The sequence below is a fragment of the Myxine glutinosa genome, chromosome 7 (assembly GCF_964187855.1).
Source record: "Myxine glutinosa chromosome 7, kmMyxGlut1.1, whole genome shotgun sequence".
Classification (NCBI taxonomy): Eukaryota; Metazoa; Chordata; class Myxini; order Myxiniformes; family Myxinidae; genus Myxine; species Myxine glutinosa.
Window position 1 is genome coordinate 186,620,758 of NC_136267.1, and position 20,619 is coordinate 186,641,376.

At 46.1% G+C, this 20,619-nt stretch overlaps 1 protein-coding gene across 1 annotated transcript in view; it reads right to left on the reverse strand.

The window, feature by feature from the left end:
* LOC137431901 (uncharacterized) overlaps positions 1 to 20,619 on the reverse strand; it is a 351,683-nt gene that overhangs the window by 273,833 nt on the left and 57,231 nt on the right. The window contains exons 7-9 of the mRNA XM_068123735.2: positions 7,684 to 7,710; positions 4,960 to 5,004; positions 1,618 to 1,662 (exon numbers count right to left, since the gene is read on the reverse strand). Coding sequence (XP_067979836.2) covers positions 1,618 to 1,662; positions 4,960 to 5,004; positions 7,684 to 7,710 — 117 coding nt within the window. The remainder of the gene's footprint in view (positions 1 to 1,617; positions 1,663 to 4,959; positions 5,005 to 7,683; positions 7,711 to 20,619) is intronic.

Consider the following 20,619-nt stretch of genomic DNA (forward strand, 5'->3'; position numbering starts at 1 on the left):
TGAAATTGGAAAAACAATACAGCCTATTTTACTCCAGGGGGTCCCAGGATTACCCACCCAAAATTTTGTTGCGATCGGTTCAGCATTTTTGCGCTACCTGGGAACGGACAGATGGACAGACGGACAGATAGAGGGACAGACATTTGGTGAATTATAGTAAGATAAAGCTTTGGTGCAAATTTGATGACAATAGCTCATATGGTAAAAAGTTACAGCCTGGACAGACAGACACACACACACACACACACACACACACACACACACACACACACACACACACACACACACACACACACACACACACACCACGTGATTGAAAAACCCTGTCTCCTGCTGTGCTTGGGACGGGGTAATAAAAATCTACAAATATGATGAACATCGGACAGCAAGCACAGAATAAAACAGAGCAATTTGATATATAATCAAGTACACCTACTACCAGTTAAATTTTTCAGATTTCAATTTTTCCTGTACTTCCATGGTGCAGGTAACTCAGTGAGAAAAGTGTTTTGATTAATCTGGGGGTGTGTTCCATTACCAATCAGCTTGTGGAGTGATCACCAAGTGACACTCTAACATAAACGGTTGCTAAGGAACGGCTGGCTTGGCAAGCGATAGCAAGCTGATTGGTCATTGAACACACCAGTGGTTGAACATCATAGAATTGGAGACCTTTCCTTCAGAGTTCAAATTTTTGTTGTTACCATGACATTAGTCACTTTAGTGAAAATAATGGTGTGAGTAACATTATATGATTCATGCATTAAATTTGACTTTTAAAAAATGGCACCTCCACTCCACGCCCCATGCACCTCCCCAAGCCCCCTCCCCCTTCCACACCCCTTCCCACTCGCCAGGCCCCCTCCCCCTTCCCACACCCCTTCCCACTGGCCAGGCCCCCTGCCCCTTCCCACACCCCTTCCCTCTCGCCAGGCCCCCTGCCCCTTCCCACACCCCTTCCCACTCGCCAGGCCCCTCCCCCTTCCCACACCCTTTCCCACTCGCCAGGCCCCCTCCCCCTTCCCACACACATTCCGACACTCCACGTCCACTGCCCCTCCCCACGAAAATCCCTCTTCCCACGTCCCTTTCAATACCCCACACACTTCCGTCCTCCCCAAGCCCCTTCCAACTATCCACACCCTTCCCCTTTCCACACCCCTTGTGCCCTCCCCTTACCACACCCCTTGTGCCCTCCCCTTCCCACACCCCTTGAGCCCTCCCCTTTCCACACCCCTTGTGCCCTCCCCTTCCCACACCCCTTCCAACACTCCACACCCCTCCCCCTTCCAACACTCCACGCCCCCTACCCCTCCCCACGTCCCCATCCAACTATCCACACCCCTCCCCCTTCCAACTCCCCATGCCCCCCTCCCCCGCCATATACACCGCAATGGCATAAATGCTTTATCATTGGACATTTTACAATTTAGTATTACCGTACTACCCATATTAATTAGTACGACAGATGAGCTTAATATTCAAAATAAATTACCATAGATTGAACATGAACTTTTCCAGTGAAATATAAAAATATCATTCGTCCACGTAGTTACCATCATAATGCAATGGTGGTCATGTAAAGCGTATGGAGATGTAACAAGAGTTAATAATCACCTGTGATCCTCGCATGCCAGTTGGGCCCGTCGGACCATCAGGACCCTGTAGTGACAAAAATGACGACAAAATCACATAACATAGGAAAATAAATAAATGAACAAACACGTGATGTCTACCCACCTGTTATACAAATACGTGTGCATGAATATAGAATGTTCTTGCTCATGAAAGCTCGATCGGCATCGGTAGACAGGTGGAATAATGCATGGAATCAACAAAATGTTAAACAAGGGAAGCTTACCTGTCGGGGGAAGCAAGGACTCAGGTATCTACCCTTTATCAGAGACTCTATTGCTTCGGGTGGGGGTTAAGCCCGAAGCATCTGCTTCCCACGACAGGTAGCACATTATACCATTATACCTTGATCAACGTTCCATTCATTCCATCCATAATATATGTATATATATATGTATATATATATGTTAGGGTAGTCCAAAAATTTGAAGATTGGATTTTCATTTCTCCACAAGCCTGCCCCTATTCCTATTGAAGAAAGTAGTTTGGGGTGAAAATTTGAGCTTGATTGGACAATATTTAGAGTTTGCTCAAAATGTTGACAAATTTTAATGAATAATAAGATACAGAATTTTTAGCATCATACATCAATTCATAGATAATTATCTATTTTCAATTACTCAAATTATTTATTATTGTTGTTGTTGTTTGTTTGTAAACTAATAAATAATTATGTACAATGTGCCATTGTACAATGTACATGTATGTTCAATTGTTCATTGTTCATTGTTCATTGTTCAATGTTCATTCATATAGTCAAATTAAGATTAAAAACAAAACAGTAGATTAAATATTCATGGATTAATATGACAATAAATCATTTATCGGAAAAAATTAATCATCCATCAGAAAATATAAAACAAATCTATCAGAACAATAAAACAAAGTAAACATCAGAATACACATAATTTGAATGATTTTACGTAACATTGTTTTCAGAAACTTGTGTTTCAAAACATTGCCTACTTCTTTGACAAGATGGCTTTGGTTGACACTGGAAAGTTTTCACGATGAAGTTTCACAACTCTCAACACAAATTGCTTCTGCTCTTCATTCTTGGTCAGAGTGTCATGGAAAGTTTGGATGAGAGCAACACCTCGCTCAACACAGTCATTGATAACCTTCATGCTGCGTATCTTCTTCTCAAGCTCTTGGTATGAGCTGTCTGTGTTCCAGAGGTGTGGCTCCTTTTCCAGAAAACTATGGGGGATACTTCTTTGTCAGACTCTGAGATCAATGGCTTGATCATTGATCATCAATTTGGATTCAGACCAGGTCATTCTACTCTGGACGTGCTGCTTATGCTGTCTCAACAATGGATGGAGGTCCCCAATGCCAAACAGGAAATTAGAGCAGTCTCCCTTGACATATCATGTGCCTTTGATACGGTCTGGCACCCCACTCTGCTCACCAAACTCTCCTCTTATGGTATCCATGGAAATCTCCACGCATGGCTGGCAGACTTCCTCTCTAGTCGTAGTCAACGTGTGGCCCTGAATGGGTTTCTCTCATCTCCTCTTCCTGTTCAGGCTGGAGTTCCCCAAGGCAGTGTTCTGGGCCCTGTGCTTTTTCTGGTCTTCATTAATGATCTCTCTGACTCTCTGGAAAATCCTCTCTGTCTCTTTGCTGATGACTCCACTCTCTGCCGCTCCATACCTCATCCCTCGGATCGACGGGCAGCAGCCTCTTCACTCTTCTTTCTCCCTCTCTCACCGCATGCAAACCTGGACAATATCACAAACTGGTCAAACAAGTGGAACATGTCTTTTAATCTTTCTGAACAATCCTCTTGAAGAAGTTCTGTCACTCAAGCTTTTGGGTCTCACGATCTGCCATGCTCTTTCCTGGGAAAACCACATTTCGAACCTGGCCTCCAAAGCCAGTCGCCGACTGGGCATCTTCTGTCAGCGAAGTCCTTCCTTGGCACACCTGAGCTCCTCACCACATACAAGGCTTTCATCCGTAGCTCAATGGAATACTGCTCTCCCCTCTGGGCTGGTGATCCTGCCTCACACCGAGCTCGGCTTCACGTGGTTGAAACCAAAGCATTCAGAATCATTGGAATCTCCCGTGTTGAAGCTGATTCCGAGGGCCTTTCTCTCTCTCACCACAGGCAGGTAGGTGGTCTTTCTGTCTTCTACCGACTCCTCTCCGGCCTTGCTCCTCCTGCTCTGTGCTCTGTCCCCCAAATATTCCTACAGGTCGCACAAGATCTGCCTGCAACCCTCTTATGGTTAAACTGCCGAAATCAAGACTCTCTGCTCACCTTCACTCTTTCATTCCTCTTTTCCCGTGCCTCTGGAACAAACTCCCTCACTCTCTTCAATCCCACTCCTCCCTCCAGGTCTTTAAAACAGCTGTTCACCACCATGTCTGATCTTCCCCCATCCAAAACCTTGATCATTTCTACCACCGCTAAAACACCCCAAATCCACCTCTTTCAATGCCCAACTTCTTTCCTGACATTCCTAGTAGTGTAATTCCTAGTCGTGTTCATTTGCTTTATACCGTGCACCTCTCCCTCCTCCACAGACCCCCCCGCCCCCTCTACCTCCCCTTTCCACAGATCTACCGACGTCCTTGTTCTCTGCTGTTGTTGTGCTTGTGTGCTGCCCTCTCCCTCCCTCTTGTCTCCCACTCCCTTCATTGCATGTTTTATGTGTCTGTGCATGTTTTCATGTTCAATGTGTTTGCTCTTACACGAGCCTCGATTCTGTTAAAAACAAAAAACAAAAAAAGAAGTGAAGAGACCACCGTCTGTGTTTGCGGTGTAGTGGGGTTGTGCCAATATTTTATCTGTTTAGCATATGGTTGTCAGTACTGGGTCATGGTAATCTACAGTTAACTTGAGTGTGGTTGTCATTACAGGGTCATGGTCATCTATGGTTAACTTGAGTGTGGTTGTGTTGGTCGTAAAAGTTGATGTTAAATTGTAGTTGTAGACAAGTGAAGGATTATGACATTGTATTAATCCATTGACTGTGATTATCAAGATCCATTTGCAGAATCGACTTTGCTCGTGTGGAGTTGTAATGGCATGATATATAATTTGAAAATGTACAATTGTGAATACAAGGTCGTTTTGTCGTCAAAGGTTTACAGTAATGCGAGTTTCGACTTGTCAAGGGTTTGAGAAGTAAGAAGGTAACCAGGTGTTTTAAATGACCTTTAATTTATTTTTTTCATTTATGTTTTCCTTTTTTTGCCAAACTCATTTCCAAAATCATACTTTTTAGCTGCTCTTGTTGATTTATCTAGGGTAACTGTTTACCTTCCCCTCCTTTATTACTCCCTGACAAAGATCTAAAGCAAGACCCCTCTTACCCGATTGCCCTTTTCTCCAGGTGTTCCACATTCACCCCGCTCACCCTGCAAATCAAAACATTCCAGGATTTGTCATTCGTTGTTTTAAAAAGTGAATCTCATATACCAACATACACAGACTACCTGTACACGACTGAATTACTCTGTATCCCAAATAATCATGGATTAATTCACCAAACGCATATTATCCCACATTTGATGTAAAAAAAATATTGCAACGATTGTTTCCACAACTTTTTACACCAAAATATAAACAATGAACTTACCAATCCTTTAAATGTAAAAATAAGTATTTTCTCTCTTTTTCTTCGGCTGCAGACTTTTCGATAAACAATAACACAAAAATAATAGTACCAATTAACCTTTGGATGATGGAAATGGGGTCATATTACTTTGGACCCCCAGATGTGTTGATTTATGACGTGTGATAAATTTTTCAGGTTAAATTTTCAAACATGTTTAATATTTTGGGAAATGTTTACACATGAATATTCAGATTAGATCATGACATACAAATAATTCATTCCCATGGGGTTACGATGAACATGTCTGACCAATTTCGGCCCTATCTGCATGCCCCAAAACCCCCATAATCATACAACTGACCCCATTCCTCATGTTCAAGAAGAATGATCAAGTCAGTGCAGCAAAGTTCAGCAAGAAACTTCTTATCCATCCATGAACTGTCACAAAACTTTGTGTATAAGGTATGAACACAGCATTACTCATCATAAAGTTGGTATTCCTTTCATATTATGTCAATTTATTAATGGAATGGAATGACAAATACACATTTGGTTTAAGCCTCCCCCTATACCCCTATAGAATAGGCCAAAGGGGAAGGTTATATATGTTGTAGGGTTTGTTTCTACAATTGGTGGCCACAATTTTAATGGCACCTCAGAGTTTCCTGGACCCCTTGGAGTACTAAACCAGCATTTAGTAAATTAATACCCTTCCATTTGAGTCCGTTTGTTTGTCTGCCTGTTTGTCCGCATAGAATAAATATTATTTTCACTGCAACTGTTGGTCCGATTGACAGGAAATTTTCACCAGAGGTGGAACTCCACCTGTATAATTTTTTTAAATGGCTATTATGACGTCGTGGTACGGGTGCCATATTGAAAAAACCGAAAAACTTTGCACCTCTATATCTCCGGAAGCACTGCATAGAAAAATTGAGACGTGGCTCATTGTAATACTGTCATATTGTCATAACTCAACATTGAGTCGGGCAGCCGCTTGACAATTGTCATATTGTCATATTGACAATTGTCATATTGTCATATTGTCATATTGTATAAAGAACTCTCCATGGGGAATACAATATGTTGTTAATGATGATGTCATATTGTCATAGGTGCCTCCCTTTATGATGTCATAATTCGACAAGTACAAAACTTCATCTGATCAAGATGAAATTTCTTGAGCGTCATCAAGGGATACATTGGGGGAGAAAAAAATGATGACGTCATCGGTCACGTGGTTTGGCCGCCATATTTGTTTTAACACAAAAGCCTTTAAAACCACCAAAACACATCCTGACAATGGTCTGCAATCTCTGATTGCTCTTTCTTGTTATTACTGTATTACTTTTTTATTCCTACACTCTCAACGCTCCAAATATCAAAACTCTTTCAATATCCGAGCGGTGTCTTGGAGCCAGCCGGTAGTTTTGGAATGAAATTTTGCATCACTAATGTGAGCCCCAAATACTTTGCCCCAATTTTAAGGTCATGACCTAATTATAAACATTAACATTTTTCACCATAACTTGACTAAGATTTGTCTGATTGGAACGAAATTGCACGCATTAGATACCCGAGAGTGAGACGCATTTATGATTCACCCTTTGGGTTAAAGGTCATGGTCAAGTGACAGTCTGAAGAAAAACAACGCGTTTTTTGTCATCTCTCAATTTTTTCAATTTCAATCTCATAGACCACCTGGCCTTCCAAGATATGTATGCATCATAATAGTGTTACCTGCACTGAAGCTGTACATCTGATATTTGATTTGTGCCCTTGACACATTTTTTTGATTTGACCTAATTAACAAAACACACATTTTTGATCATAACTTTACTAATTTTCCTCCGATTTCCATGATGTTGAATTTTATGGATAGATTGAAGATGTGGACACGTTTTCTTAATTTAAACTCCATCCCTAAATGTTGAAGTTCAAGGTCATATGGTGGTCCGACAAAATATGGCCATCATTGGATCGTGGTACAAGAGTAAGCTGGGGGAGGCTTAAACTTGCCTGGCGATCACTTTGTAATCACCGATATCTAGTTTTTCAAATGTCTTATGATCATTTGGAATGAAATGTTAACTTTAATTCCAAAATCTATGAACAATGCTTTTACTTGCATTACTTGCATAAAAAACTGTTTATAACATGGGTCACTTAGCAGAATGAAATATTTTTCCATCATCCAAGGGTTTAATGTAACTATACAGCAGCAATAATACAACACTGTAATTACCAAGGAGGCTATTTTCATATAGATGGCATGGTTTAGGGAGGGATTCATAGATATTCAAAATGTTTAGCCTTATAAACATAAATCTGTATTAAGAAATCTCAACAAAAAGGATTTGTGCATTGCATATTATAACAACCCAAAAACATAATGCCTCCGACGACTTCGTCAAAAAAACATAGGCATAAAAACTGTTTAATAGGAAGTTGGATGTTTTTTAAGAAGGTCAAATCTTACCTTGCTTCCTTTATAACCTGGTCTGCCCTGTAATGAAGAACAGACATCAAATGCATTAGAATACACAGACATAGGAGAGGATGTATGGGAATGGAGGAAGGTTGGGTGTGGGGAGTGAAAGGAAATAGGCAGAACAAGAGCTGTTCACTGCTTAGAAGTCACATGTGTAACCACTTCAACCAGTTGCTTTCAGCAGTCGATTTTTCCTCGAACCAATAGGATTTCTACAACTACAGGAACAACTCACAAGCTGAGGATGCAGATACAGATGGCAGCACGGCCTCCAGCATCAATTGCTAAACTTAGAAAAATTTAAATTTAGGTAATTGTCTATATTTTAAAAAACAAGACTTCAAGATATAGTATTTCATCTCTGATGGTTGTTACGTAATTACAGATGTTTAACATCATTCTAAATATTGTCCACACTGTCTGACCACTTTTGGACATATCTACATTATTGGAGTTTGCACTACTCCAATAAAAAAAAAAAAAAAATTACATTGACTACTTTGCATTTATATATGTGTATGTATATATATATATATATATATATATATATATATATATATATATATATATATATATATATATATACATATATATATATATATATATATATATACCCATATATATATATATATATATATATATATATATATATATATATATATATATATATATATATATATATCTATCTATATATATATATATATATATATATACCGTTGGTAAAAAAAAAAAAAAAAAAAAATCCCCAATCCCCCATTCCCTAGTCCCATTTTCTGTAAACAACACTCTGTAGAACCGACCTTCCCCTATTTCCCCCATTAAATGTCGCACCCAGGTTCACCGCATCTCACGTAGACAACTATAGGACATCTTGCTAGTTATTCTTAGTCTATGTCAGTTAAGGACTCGTTTCCATTAATTCTGACTCTTCGTTGCACCAGAATGTGATTGTATGGCACCGTTAGAAAGTTTAGGACCTCCCAATACCTCCCCGTAGCTCTTCCTCATGGTACAACAACAACAACAACAACAACAGCGGCGGCGGCGCGGGGAGTGTGCGTCCTCACTCCGGCTTGGTTAGCCGCCATTGAACATGTGCTCCGACGGGGTTACCACGCAGGGGCTCGCTGTCAGCTCCTCGTCAAGGGCGGAGCCCGGTAACCCCCCGCACCCAATAGAAGTGGCGGACCGATTCCATCTGGGGCGGAGCTAACGAGCCGAGGGCGTGTCACTCCCCGCTGAGCATGCGCAGAAAAGAGGGAGGTGACGTCAGATGCGCCCCCAGCTTGGAGAGAGAAGACGCCACCTCCAAGCGCTGAATACCTCCCCGCATCTCTGGACCGGACCGCGTTTGATTCTGCCCCTGAGCCAAGGTGCACCTTGAGCTATCGACTGCCTGCCCTTCCTTGCCATCAATCCCCGTGTAAGTCAGTCTTGTCCCGTTTGTCTGTGGTCTGTCGGGGATAGATAAGACTGTGTCTAAGTGCCCATCTTTCTGTGCTTTACCTCTTACCGTGTAATCTACCCGTTTCTGCATCACCAATATTATATCCTCCTCCGGAGGTCTTGAGAACTGTACCCCTTGTGTCGTTGCATTTATCCCAGCCGTTGTTAATGTTGCGGATATGGGATTTGGCCTCCATCCATATCCGCTTGTAAATATTCCCCTATTTCCCCAATACTTCCCAACTATCCCCAATCCCCCATTCCCTAGTCCCATTTTCTGTAAACAACACTCTGTAGAGCCGACCTTCCCCTATTTCCCCCATTAAATGTCGCACCCAGGTTCACCGCATCTCACGTAGACAACTATAGGACATCTTGCTAGTTATTCTTAGTCTATGTCAGTTAAGGACTCGTTTCCATTAATTCTGACTCTTCATTGCACCAGAATGTGATTGTATGGCACCGTTAGAAAGTTTAGGACCTCCCAATACCTCCCCGCAGCTCTTCCTCATGGTACAACAACAACAACAACAACAGCGGCGGCGGCGCGGGGAGTGTGCGTCCTCACTCCGGCTTGGTTAGCCGCCATTGAACATGTGCTCCGACGGGGTTACCACGCAGGGGCTCGCTGTCAGCTCCTCGTCAAGGGCGGAGCCCGGTAACCCCCCGCACCCAATAGAAGTGGCAGACCGATTCCATCTGGGGCGGAGCTAACGAGCCGAGGGCGTGTCACTCCCCGCTGGGCATGCGCAGAAAGAGGGAGGTGACGTCAGATGCGCCTCAGCTTGGAGAGAAAAGGACGCCACCTCCGAGTGCGACAATACCTCCCCGCATCTCTGGACCGGACCGCGTTTGATTCTGCCCCTGAGCCAAGGTGCACCTTGAGCTATCGACTGCCTGCCCTTCCTTGCCATCAATCCCTGTGTAAGTCAGTCTTGTCCCGTTTGTCTGTGGTCTGTCGGGGATAAGATAAGACTGTGTCTAAGTGCCCATCTTTTCTGTGCTTTACCTCTTACCATGTAATCTACCCGTTTCTGCATCACCAATATTATATCCTCCTCCGGAGGTCTTGAGAACTGTACCCCTTGTGTCGTTGCATTTATCCCAGCCGTTGTGTCCTTTCCTTCATTGATTTAGCATAGCGCGACTTGGTCAACGTCGAGTGGAATCGGGCGAGATAGGGTTCTAATCGGGGAGTAACTGTGCGGACGCGGTAATACCAAACCGCTCGGTAAACTAACATCTAAAACCGCGTCTGTAACAATATATATATATATATATATATATATATATATATATATATATATATATATATATATATATATATATATATATATATATATATATATATATATATATATATATTGTTGTGGATATGAGAATGTTGTTTTTTTTTATTGTTGTTGTAAAAGGTTGTTGTAAAATATCACCCCTCCTCCCTCCGTTTGTGGTTGTATAAAGGTCAAAGGGCGTTCCCGTAGTTAGTCCATAAAACATACATGCAGGACACGATATATCTTTTTTGACAGTTATATCCTTATTATGTGTATTAGTGTAAGGCTGTGCCTTCCATTAATTGAAATACTCCATTGCATCAAGTGAAATAAGATAGATTCCCTTTCATTCCCATTCCCAAAACCTCCATTTCCAACTGCGTCATTGCCATTCGCATTGCCAACTACAATTGCCGCCATTAAGCGTGGTCAGCTCGGGGAAGAAGGGCGTGCCCGCCCATCGTCATAGAGGGGAGGAGTGAGCCAGCCCCGAACAACCAACCAAGTACAAGGGGTTTGGCTTGAGAGGGCGGAGAGAGAACGCTCGGGGAGGTTCGCGAAGGTTCGAGGGTGTGGCCTATATAACCCGCGGCCCCGACGCCCCCAAGTAGAGTTGAGTTGAGTAGAGTTGAGTAAGGGATCCCTGAAAGAGCAGCTTCAGCCACAGCAGCTTCAGCCACAGCAGTTTCAGCCACCGCAGCTTCAGCCACAGCAACTTCAGCCACAGCAGTTTCAGCCACCGCAGCTTCAGCCACAGCAGCTTCAGCCCCAGCAGCTTCGGGGCCTTGACGGCAGTTTTGAGCGGGTCCGTGAAGGAACGGCGGCTGCTAAACGCGCCGATCGAGAGAGGGCGGCCGCTGCTCATCCCCGACCCGACCATGCTGCGGTTCCAGCTGGACCTTCCTCCCCCCTCCAGCCATCCACCTCCTGCCATTCCTGTCATCATTCCCCGCGTGAGTCTGTCTTTTGTTTGTTCTGTCCCAGGGTATTAATTAAGACTGTAGGTAAGCTAGCATTGCACTGTGTCTCTGAGTTCTTCTGTAAATTATTTTATTATCTTTCCTTCTCCTTGGTTTTTTTGGTTCTGTAAATAGTAAATAAATTATATTTGTATTCCTTACCCTTTGTCTTTCTTCTTCTTCACATCCTTCGCTTTAGTCTTTTCCCCATTGAATATCTGTGGCGCGATTCGGCCAACGTTCGGGAATCGGGTTAGTCGGGGTAACTGTTAGGGCCGTGGTGCCATCCGCTCGGCAAAACAACATCTTATCCGTGGTCCGTAACAATTGGTGTCGGGAGCGGGATCGGACCCGAAGCACGCTTAACGTGCTCAAAATTACGAGCTGCCGAAATTTGTTTTGTTTTAAGAAAAACCTGAATTTTGAAATCGCGCCATGGCTAGTCAAGGCGATCGGATGCCGGTAGGGGAACTAGAAGAGGGGTTAGGAGTAACCCAGGATCAGAGGGAAGAAATAGAGGAGAGCAATGAGGTGGTTGAGGAGGTTTCAGGCACGCAAGATGGCGCCATCGCGCACGAGGATGCGGGCGCGCAAAATGGCGCCTCGCACACGGCTACGGCGGCCGCGCCCGCTGCACAAGTGGGAGGGATTGACATGCAGGCCCTCATTGCGCAGCTGCGAGCAGCTGTGCAGAGGAGTGTGGGAAACCAAATTGGAGGTTTGGAAAACAGAATGGGGGAGCGACTAGGAAATCAAATCGGGGGGCTAGAAGCTAAATTAGAGAGTAAATTTGAGGGGTTAGACAAGAAATTTGAGGGGTTAGACAAGAAATTTGAGGGGTTAGACAATGGGATAGAAGGGGTGAAACATGGGTTAACGGGGGTGGAAAATAGAATGGCTGCCCAGGAGAATCAGAGAGAGGGGGTGAAAAATGGGTTAAGGGGGTTAGAAAACACAATGGACGACAAATTGCGGGAAGTAGGGGAGCAATCCGCCCGGGAAATCAAACGGATGGGGAACCAGATAGAGGAGGTGAAAATCGGGTTAGAAGGTAAATTGGATGCTCAGAGGGATGAATTGGGACAGATGAGGGTGGCATCTACAAAAGAGATGGAGGAGATGAAGGAGGAAATACGACGAGGTGTAAGCGAGGAGGTCTCGGGGGTACGCGAGGAGGTAAAGCGAGGTGAGAAGCGTATGGAGAAAGAGGTGAGGAATAATACGGCTAGGTTACAGGGGGGCATAGAGGGTCTGACGAGGGGAGTAGAACAGCTGACAGTGGGACAAAAGGAACTCGTGGACCAAGTGGAAAAGAACACTGCAATAATCGGGGGGTTAAAAGCGACACAAAAAGACATTAAAAATGAATTAATAGCGACACAGAAGGAATGTCAGATGGTACATGAGGGGTTGACGAAGAGGTTGAACGAGTTGACAGAAGTAATGGAGACGAAGGACCGGGAGGTGAGGACGCACATAGAAACGGTTAAGGTGGCGTTAGAGGAAGAGATAGAGGTGACGCACCAGGAAATAAAAGAGGTAAAGCAAAAGTTAGAGAAGGTGGAAGAGGGGGGTGAGTGAAATTAAGAAGGGACGGACGGAAACTAAGAGAGAAATACAGGAGGAGGTGATGGAATATGTGCAAGGTCGGTGCTCAAATCATGATGATGTGCTCGCTAACCAAATAAAGAGTTTGCAGGTGGCGAAGGAGGTGCGGAGACGAGGTGCCAAGGTGAGTGGCGATATACGTGGAAATGTATATGATGTGAGGGGAGCTTCAGTCGGCTTGGGGGTTGATTTGGACCCGGGTGTTCATGAGAGGCCGCTGGTGAAGTGTGTGACAGGTACGGTGTGCGAAAGAGGAGCTGTGCGAGAATGTCCGACTCTGGGGTGTGTGAGGAAAAAGTGCGCACCAAGGAGTGAGTGTGCTGTCGAGAGTGAGTTGGTCGTAGCGCGTGTGCGAGGGGGCACATGCAAGCGCGGGATGGGGAGTGTTACAGAGGATGTAACGAGAGAGTGCACGCCTGTGGTGAGTGTTACAGAGGATGTAACGAGAGAGTGCACACCTGTGGTGAGTGTTACGGAGGGTGTAACGGGAGAGTGTGCGCAAGAGGATGCGCGAGAAAGGTGTGTAACGGACGGGTGCATGGGGAAAGAGTGCGCTGTCAAGAGTGAGGGAGAATGCACGCCTGTGGTGAGTGTTACAGAGGATGTAACGGGAGAGTGTGCGCAAGAGGATGCGCGAGAAAGGTGTGTAATGGACGGGTGCATGGGGAAAGAGTGCGCTGTCAAGAGTAAGGGAGAATGCACGCCTGTGGTGAGTGTTACAGAGGATGTAACGGGAGAGTGTGCGCAAGAGGATGCGCGAGAAAGGTGTGTAGCGGACGGGTGCATGGGGAAAGAGCGCGCCGTCAAGAGTGGTGGTGAAAGTCGTAAGAGTGACACGGAGCGTGAGTTGGTGGTGGCAGGTGAGAGAGGATGTACACCTGGAATGGAAGGTTGCACACATGGAATGGTAGAGCGTGTGTGGGAATGCACACTGGAATTGGTCGTGAGGCACGTGATTGGGTGTGCAAGTGAGAGCACACCTGTGGTTGTCACAGAGGAGGTGACCGAGGAGGGAGCACGAAGAGGTGTGTTGGTGAGGTGTGCGAACGACGAGTGTGTGCAAAGGTGTGCGGTGGCCAGGTGTGTGACAAAGTCTGTAAGCGGAATGAGTGTACCTGGGTGTGTCAGGGAAGGTGCAATGACAAAGAGCATGGAGACAGCTGGATGTATGAGCAAGGAACGGGCTGCGGGGTGTAAGCATGCGAATGGAGCATCGACACTAACCGGGTTAGCGGTTAGAGCGACGTATAGCCGAATTGGGTCCGAGGTACGTGCTGGGCTTCGCGTGCCGCGAGGACCAGCGGGGATCCGAACCACGGCGGTTTCAAAAGAACCGCCGTGCGCGATCCACGCTGGGCCTCGCTCGGAACGGTCGCGTCCGAGCTCCGCCAGGCGGAGTGGGCGGTCCGGTTGGAAGGGCCGACACAGCGACCCCTTGTGGTTGCCGCGCTCCGGCCGGCCGAGATTGGGGCATCGGACGGTCCCGTGCCCCGATGGTGCGTGGAATCTCGGGCCGAGTAGACCACCTTCCCTGCACCGAATGCCGGACGGACCCATCCGCTGGCAACGAACCACCCGCATTCATTGCTCGGTTTTGCGAAGCCGAGCTTTGGAGATGAATTGGCGCACCGAGAGGCTCTAGTGAGTAGACTGTGGTGATGAGGATAGTGTTTTGGACCCGAAATTGAAAAGCAAAATTTGATGATTGGCAAAGGATTGGCAGAGTGATGATTGGCAGATGATTGGTAGTGATTGGCAAATTTTTGATTGGTTGAAATTTGGTGTGCAAAATTGGTAGTGGAAGATGCCCGATGTGGTGGGATGGCAACTCTGCTATCTCTCACAGCGGGGGCAAAGGAGCACTAGTTATGGGGTTTGGCAGTGAAAACTAGCCCGGGAGGGTTAGGATATAGTGTGTAGGGACCTAGAAGATGACCTTAGGTAACGTTAAGGTTAGGTAGTGACAATGATACCGGTAGTGGGGACACAGGTAGATTAGAGTGGATGATAATGACGTGGTATGTGCTTAGTTTAAAGGGAAGACCGGGAGCACTAAGTTAGCAGGGCAACAGGTAGATTAGATGATGCCGTGTGTGAGGAAAAGGTGTGATTGCACAGGTGTGCAACTGAACAGGTGGATGGAGCAGTGGATGAGTGAGTGATAGTGATGTGAGTTGTGCTGACCAAATGGTCCAGGAAGGAAGGAGGGTGCAGGTTGCACCAGGTGATTGCACAGGTGTGCAACTGTAGGTGTGTGGAAAATGGTTGTATGGATTACCTGGAGTGTGGAGTATATGGAGTATTGGAATGGATGGTCGTGGAGTGAGTATGATGGAAACTGTGGAGTGGAGTGGATGGTGCGGAGGTGTGAATGGGGGAAGAGTGGACCCCCATCACGAATACCCGGGGAGGGTAGTTTAAGTGTTAGGTAGAGGGTACAGGTAAATTGTGGTTGGATATTGGCATCTGTGGTGCGTGGTGGAAGAATGGTGATTGAATGGGTGCATTAGTGTTGTGGAAATGGCTGGGCATGTAGCCTGTTCGTGTGTGTAGTTGGTTGACACTCCGCCACTGTCAGGATGTCGGCCAGGTGAGGCCGCAGGTGGGCTCTGGGAGCCGGTAGAGTTGTTGTGGATGGGGCCCGAGGATCCGGAGGATGGACCCGGGTAGCCCAGTGCCAGAGGGCACCGAGGGGTGACAGAGCCAGGAGGGGCCTTCCCCAGTTAGTTAGGTTAGGGTGAGGAGCTAGGTAAGCTCGGGTGGCAACTACAGTGGTGGAGGTGTGCAGGTGGGTAGACCTGCTGGGAGAGCTACACGACCCAGCCCGGAAATTGTGCAAGGGCACAGGGAGTTGCATCGGGGGAGTGAGACCCCAAATTGAGAAGCACCACAGTTTGGGCAATGGGAATTGGTTTTTAGAACCCATAGTGTAAGTTGGCCAATGGATTGGCAGGGAAAGACCCCGGGTAGTGTAAAGTGTGTTAATGTCATTTAGAGAGTAGTTAGGATAAAAATCTCCTTGCACCATCGACATCCACTCACCTGAGATGACGTACCTCCACACCATGCCAGGTTTTGTTATTTTATTTTTATTGATGCAAATGTTTGGAATGTGAGACGCATCATGACGTGGGTGTGACATTGTGCTTTGTTGTTCCATCTCTCCCTCCTTATGAGGATTGATGATGAATTGGGTGATGGCAAATTTTGGATAGAGGGATTGTGGTGACGAATTTGGTATAGGAGAGATATGGGGAAGATGTGACGGTAGCGACAGATTTGTAAATGTGTAGATTTTGTAAATATGGGGTAAGGGCAAGGGTAGTGTAGGTGACAGTGGGGGGGGGGGGGGGGGTGACGTACGGTAGGGACGAGCTTTCTCACTTCGCTCTCCGTACGCACTTCACCTTGCATTGCCTTGTTTGATGTGTACCCTTGAGACCTTACCCCTCGCTCATCTGCCTTTTCCCCCTTTTGTCTCCCACATGAGGACCTGTGCGCCACTGGGCGCCGAGGGGTGCGTGCGTGAGTCCGCCATTGTGCGCCCGGAACTCCCAGAACCAGCTGTCTGCATCGATGCACCACCTTATGGACCACATGTCTGTGGCTGAGCACCACTTATGGACCCCATGGGTTGGGGCATGGCCCCTCTGCTGGAACCGGCCATGAAGGCCCGAGATCTTGCTGGCAGACCTTGGTCACAGGGCACCGATGCCCTACAGGTGAACCACACATAGTCGGCCCTGTGGGCCATAAATAAATAAAGATGGACACGTTTGTGCAAGTTTTATTGCAAATAGGCTGCCAGCAAAGAAGATGACAACACCTGGAAGATAGCAATAGCCAGCAGAGGGAGCCGAAGAGCAAGAGACCACCAGCAGGGTTAGGGGTTGTCGGTTTATTTTATTCATGAACAGTAATGACTGTGCACCGATTGGTGCTTGAGAGTGTATTGGTGCGTTTTTGGGTGCTTTCATGGTGCATTGATGCAGAGCAGACTGTCTCCCCCCGCCCCCCAGAAAGAACAATCACAGGTCCTGGGTTACGTTTTGTAAATAAAGTAACGTCATTGTAAATAATGCTCCCCACCGTCAATGTATAGTTTGAAGACAATTCCGCAATTCGGTTAGCTGTGGGCGTGAGTCTGTTAGGTAGGGTGCAATGGAGCAGCGGGACATATTTATTGGTGTTTTAAAACTGTCACACTCAGGGTCAGGTTAAAAGTAGAGGGAACTACACCTACGTGCCACACTAAGGTAAAAGTTATAGGCCCGGGACGTGCCTAAGGGGAGGCGGGTGCAGTGTTCTGGATATGAGAATGTTGTTTTTTTTTATTGTTGTTGTAAAAGGTTGTTGTAAAATATCACCCCTCCTCCCTCCGTTTGTGGTTGTATAAAGGTCAAAGGGCGTTCCCATAGTTAGTCCATAAAACATACATGCAGGACACGATATATCTTTTTTGACAGTTATATCCTTATTATGTGTATTAGTGTAAGGCTGTGTCTTCCATTAATTGAAATACTCCATTGCACCAAGTGAAATAAGATCGATTCCCTTTCATTCCCATTCCCAAAACCTCCATTTCCAACTGCGTCATTGCCATTCGCATTGCCAACTACAATTGCCGCCATTAAGCGTGGACAGCTCGGGGAAGAAGGGCGTGCCCACCCATCGTCATAGAGGGGAGGAGTGAGCCAGCCCCGAACAACCAACCAAGTACAAGGGGTTTGGCTTGAGAGGGCGGAGAGAGAACGCTCGGGGAGGTTCGCAAAGGTTCGAGGGTGTGGCCTATATAACCCGCGGCCCCGACGCCCCCAAGTAGAGTTGAGTTGAGTAGAGTTGAGTAAGGGATCCATGAAAGAGCAGCTTCAGCCACAGCAGCTTCAGCCACAGCAGTTTCAGCCACTGCAGCTTCAGCCACAGCAGCTTCAGCCACAGCAGTTTCAGCCACCGCAGCTTCAGCCACAGCAGCTTCAGCCCCAGCAGCTTCGGGGCCTTGACGGCAGTTTTGAGCGGGTCCGCGAAGGAACGGCGGCTGCTAAACGCGCCGATCGAGAGAGGGCGGCGGCTGCTCATCCCCGACCCGACCGTGCTGCGGTTCCAGCTGGACCTTCCTCCCCCCTCCAGCCATCCACCTCCTGCCATTCCTGTCATTATTCCCCGCGTGAGTCTGTCTTTTGTTTGTTCTGTCCCAGGGTATTAATTAAGACTGTAGGTAAGCTAGCATTGCACTGTGTCTCTGAGTTCTTCTGTAAATTATTTTATTATCTTTCCTTCTCCTTGGTTTTTTTGGTTCTGTAAATAGTAAATAAATTATATTTGTATTCCTTACCCTTTGTCTTTCTTCTTCTTCACATCCTTCGCTTTAGTCTTTTCCCCATTGAATATCTGTGGCGCGATTCGGCCAACGTTCCGGAATCGGGTTAGTCGGGGTAACTGTTAGGGCCGCGGTGCCATCCGCTCGGCAAAACAACATCTTATCCGAGGTCCGTAACAATATAACAATATATATATTATATATATACACTGTAACAATATATATATATACACTGAACATCAACAGAAACTTATCACTTTCATTTTTTGAAATTTGCAGCTTTACAAACACGTTTCTTCAATTGTAATGGCTGATTATGTAACGGGAACTTCACTTCAATCACCTGGTTTATCAACAATGGCATGCTTGAGTGGTTCTGTATAAGGATCATTCCCTTTAAATAATGACCCTCATCATGAAATCCTTCAGTTCTCGTGGTTAGACATTCATTTACTGCTGTCTATAGTCACTCTAGAGGCTTCTGACATGGAAAACAACAAGAAAATACAGATGCCATGCCTGACATCTGAACAATGTTTAAGGGCAATTGGGATGCTTGAGGCTGGTGTAAGCCAGCGAACAATTGCCCAACGTATTGGTTGCTCACAGCCTGCAATTTCCAACTTGGCCAGGCGTTACCGTGAAACTGGAACTGTGAATGATGGTCCACGAAGAGGAAGACCATGGGTAACCACCCCAAACCAAGACCGCTGGATTGTGCTGCAGCATATTCGTGATCGTTTCCGCCCTGCGACGCAAACAGCTGCAGTGACAAAAGGTCGCCACAACAACCACATCAGTGTCTCGACTGTGCGGAGGTGCTTGAGAAGTCAGGGCCGGGTGGCAAGACGTCCTTGCAGAGGTCCAGTGTTGAACGCAGTGCATCGGTGGAACAGACTAAGATGGTGTCTGCAGCATCGCCGCTGGACACAGCAACAGTGGAGTGCAGTCTTGATCAGCGATGAGACCAGATTTTGCCTCAAAGCTGCTGATGGGCGTCATCGGGTATGGCGCAGAGGTGGGGAAAGATATGCATCATGCTGTATTCGCCAGATCAATCGTTGGGGAGGACCCATTGTGATGGTATGGGCCGGCATTTCCACCCGTTTCAGGACACCTCTGGTCGTCATCGAAGTCAATCTCACGAGTCAGCGTTATGTCAATGAAGTTTTGAGACCTCATCTGCTGCCATTTCTCCAGGCTCATCCTGACATCGCAGTTTTCCAGCAGGACAATGCTCGACCCCATGCTGCTCGCCTGACCACCAACCTCCTCCAGGAACAGGGTGTTGAAGTGATGCCTTGGATGCCTTATTCCCCTGACCTCAATCCCATTGAGCATTTATGGGATGAGCTTGGTCGACGTCTTGCATCGAGGAGATCAACGGCTGTCAATCGGCAAATGCTCATTCAAGGCTTGTAGGAGGAGTGGGACAGACTTCCCCTGGACCGCATCAGACGCCTGGTACAGAGCATGCGTCAGAGGTGTACAGCCTGCATCACAGCTCAAGGAAGACACACACGATATTGAGGGCTGCTGTCATTCTGTCCTTGACGGTTAGGAGTGTTGTGTCCATTTCTGTGTCATTTCGTTTTGACTGTATTCAGGTGCATGCCTTTGTGTTGCAGTACTGTGACTTTTGTTGCACCACCCCTTGTGATGTTCATGCTTTTTGTTTTTTGTGATGGAGGCAACCTCTTCTTTACTGACATGTGTTTCGTAAAGATACCTGAACTTTAACTGTGTTCAAATATTTTTCAGTTTTGTGTGGAGGATTTCAATGAGTGTCCTTCTAAAGATTTGGTAAGTTTCTTTAGATGTTGAGTTTATTTATATATATATATATATATATTATATATATATATATATATATATATTGTTATAGATCGCGGTTAGATGTTATAGACCGAGCGGTGGTGTAAGACCGCGACCTAACAAAACTCACCCGATTCACCCAGACTTTGGCCGTATCGCACCGTAGCTGCCCAATGAGGGGAAAAGACAAAAACGACGAATGCAAAGAGGAAAACGAAGGCAAAGAAGTTGGAAATACTACTAAATTTATTTACTATGTACACACATAAGCAAGAAGAAAGCAGGCACGTTTATTTACAGGCACATGAGACGCAGGTGACACAGTGAAAATGATTAGCTTATGCAGACTTGACTTAACTACCCAGGACAGCACAAACAAAGACACTGACTCACTCGGGGAATGCCAGGAATGGCAGAAGGTGGACGGCTGGAGGTGCACGCTTGGTGGAGCCAACACGGAGCTTGGTGGAGCCAACACGGAGCTTGGTGGAGCCAACACGGAGCT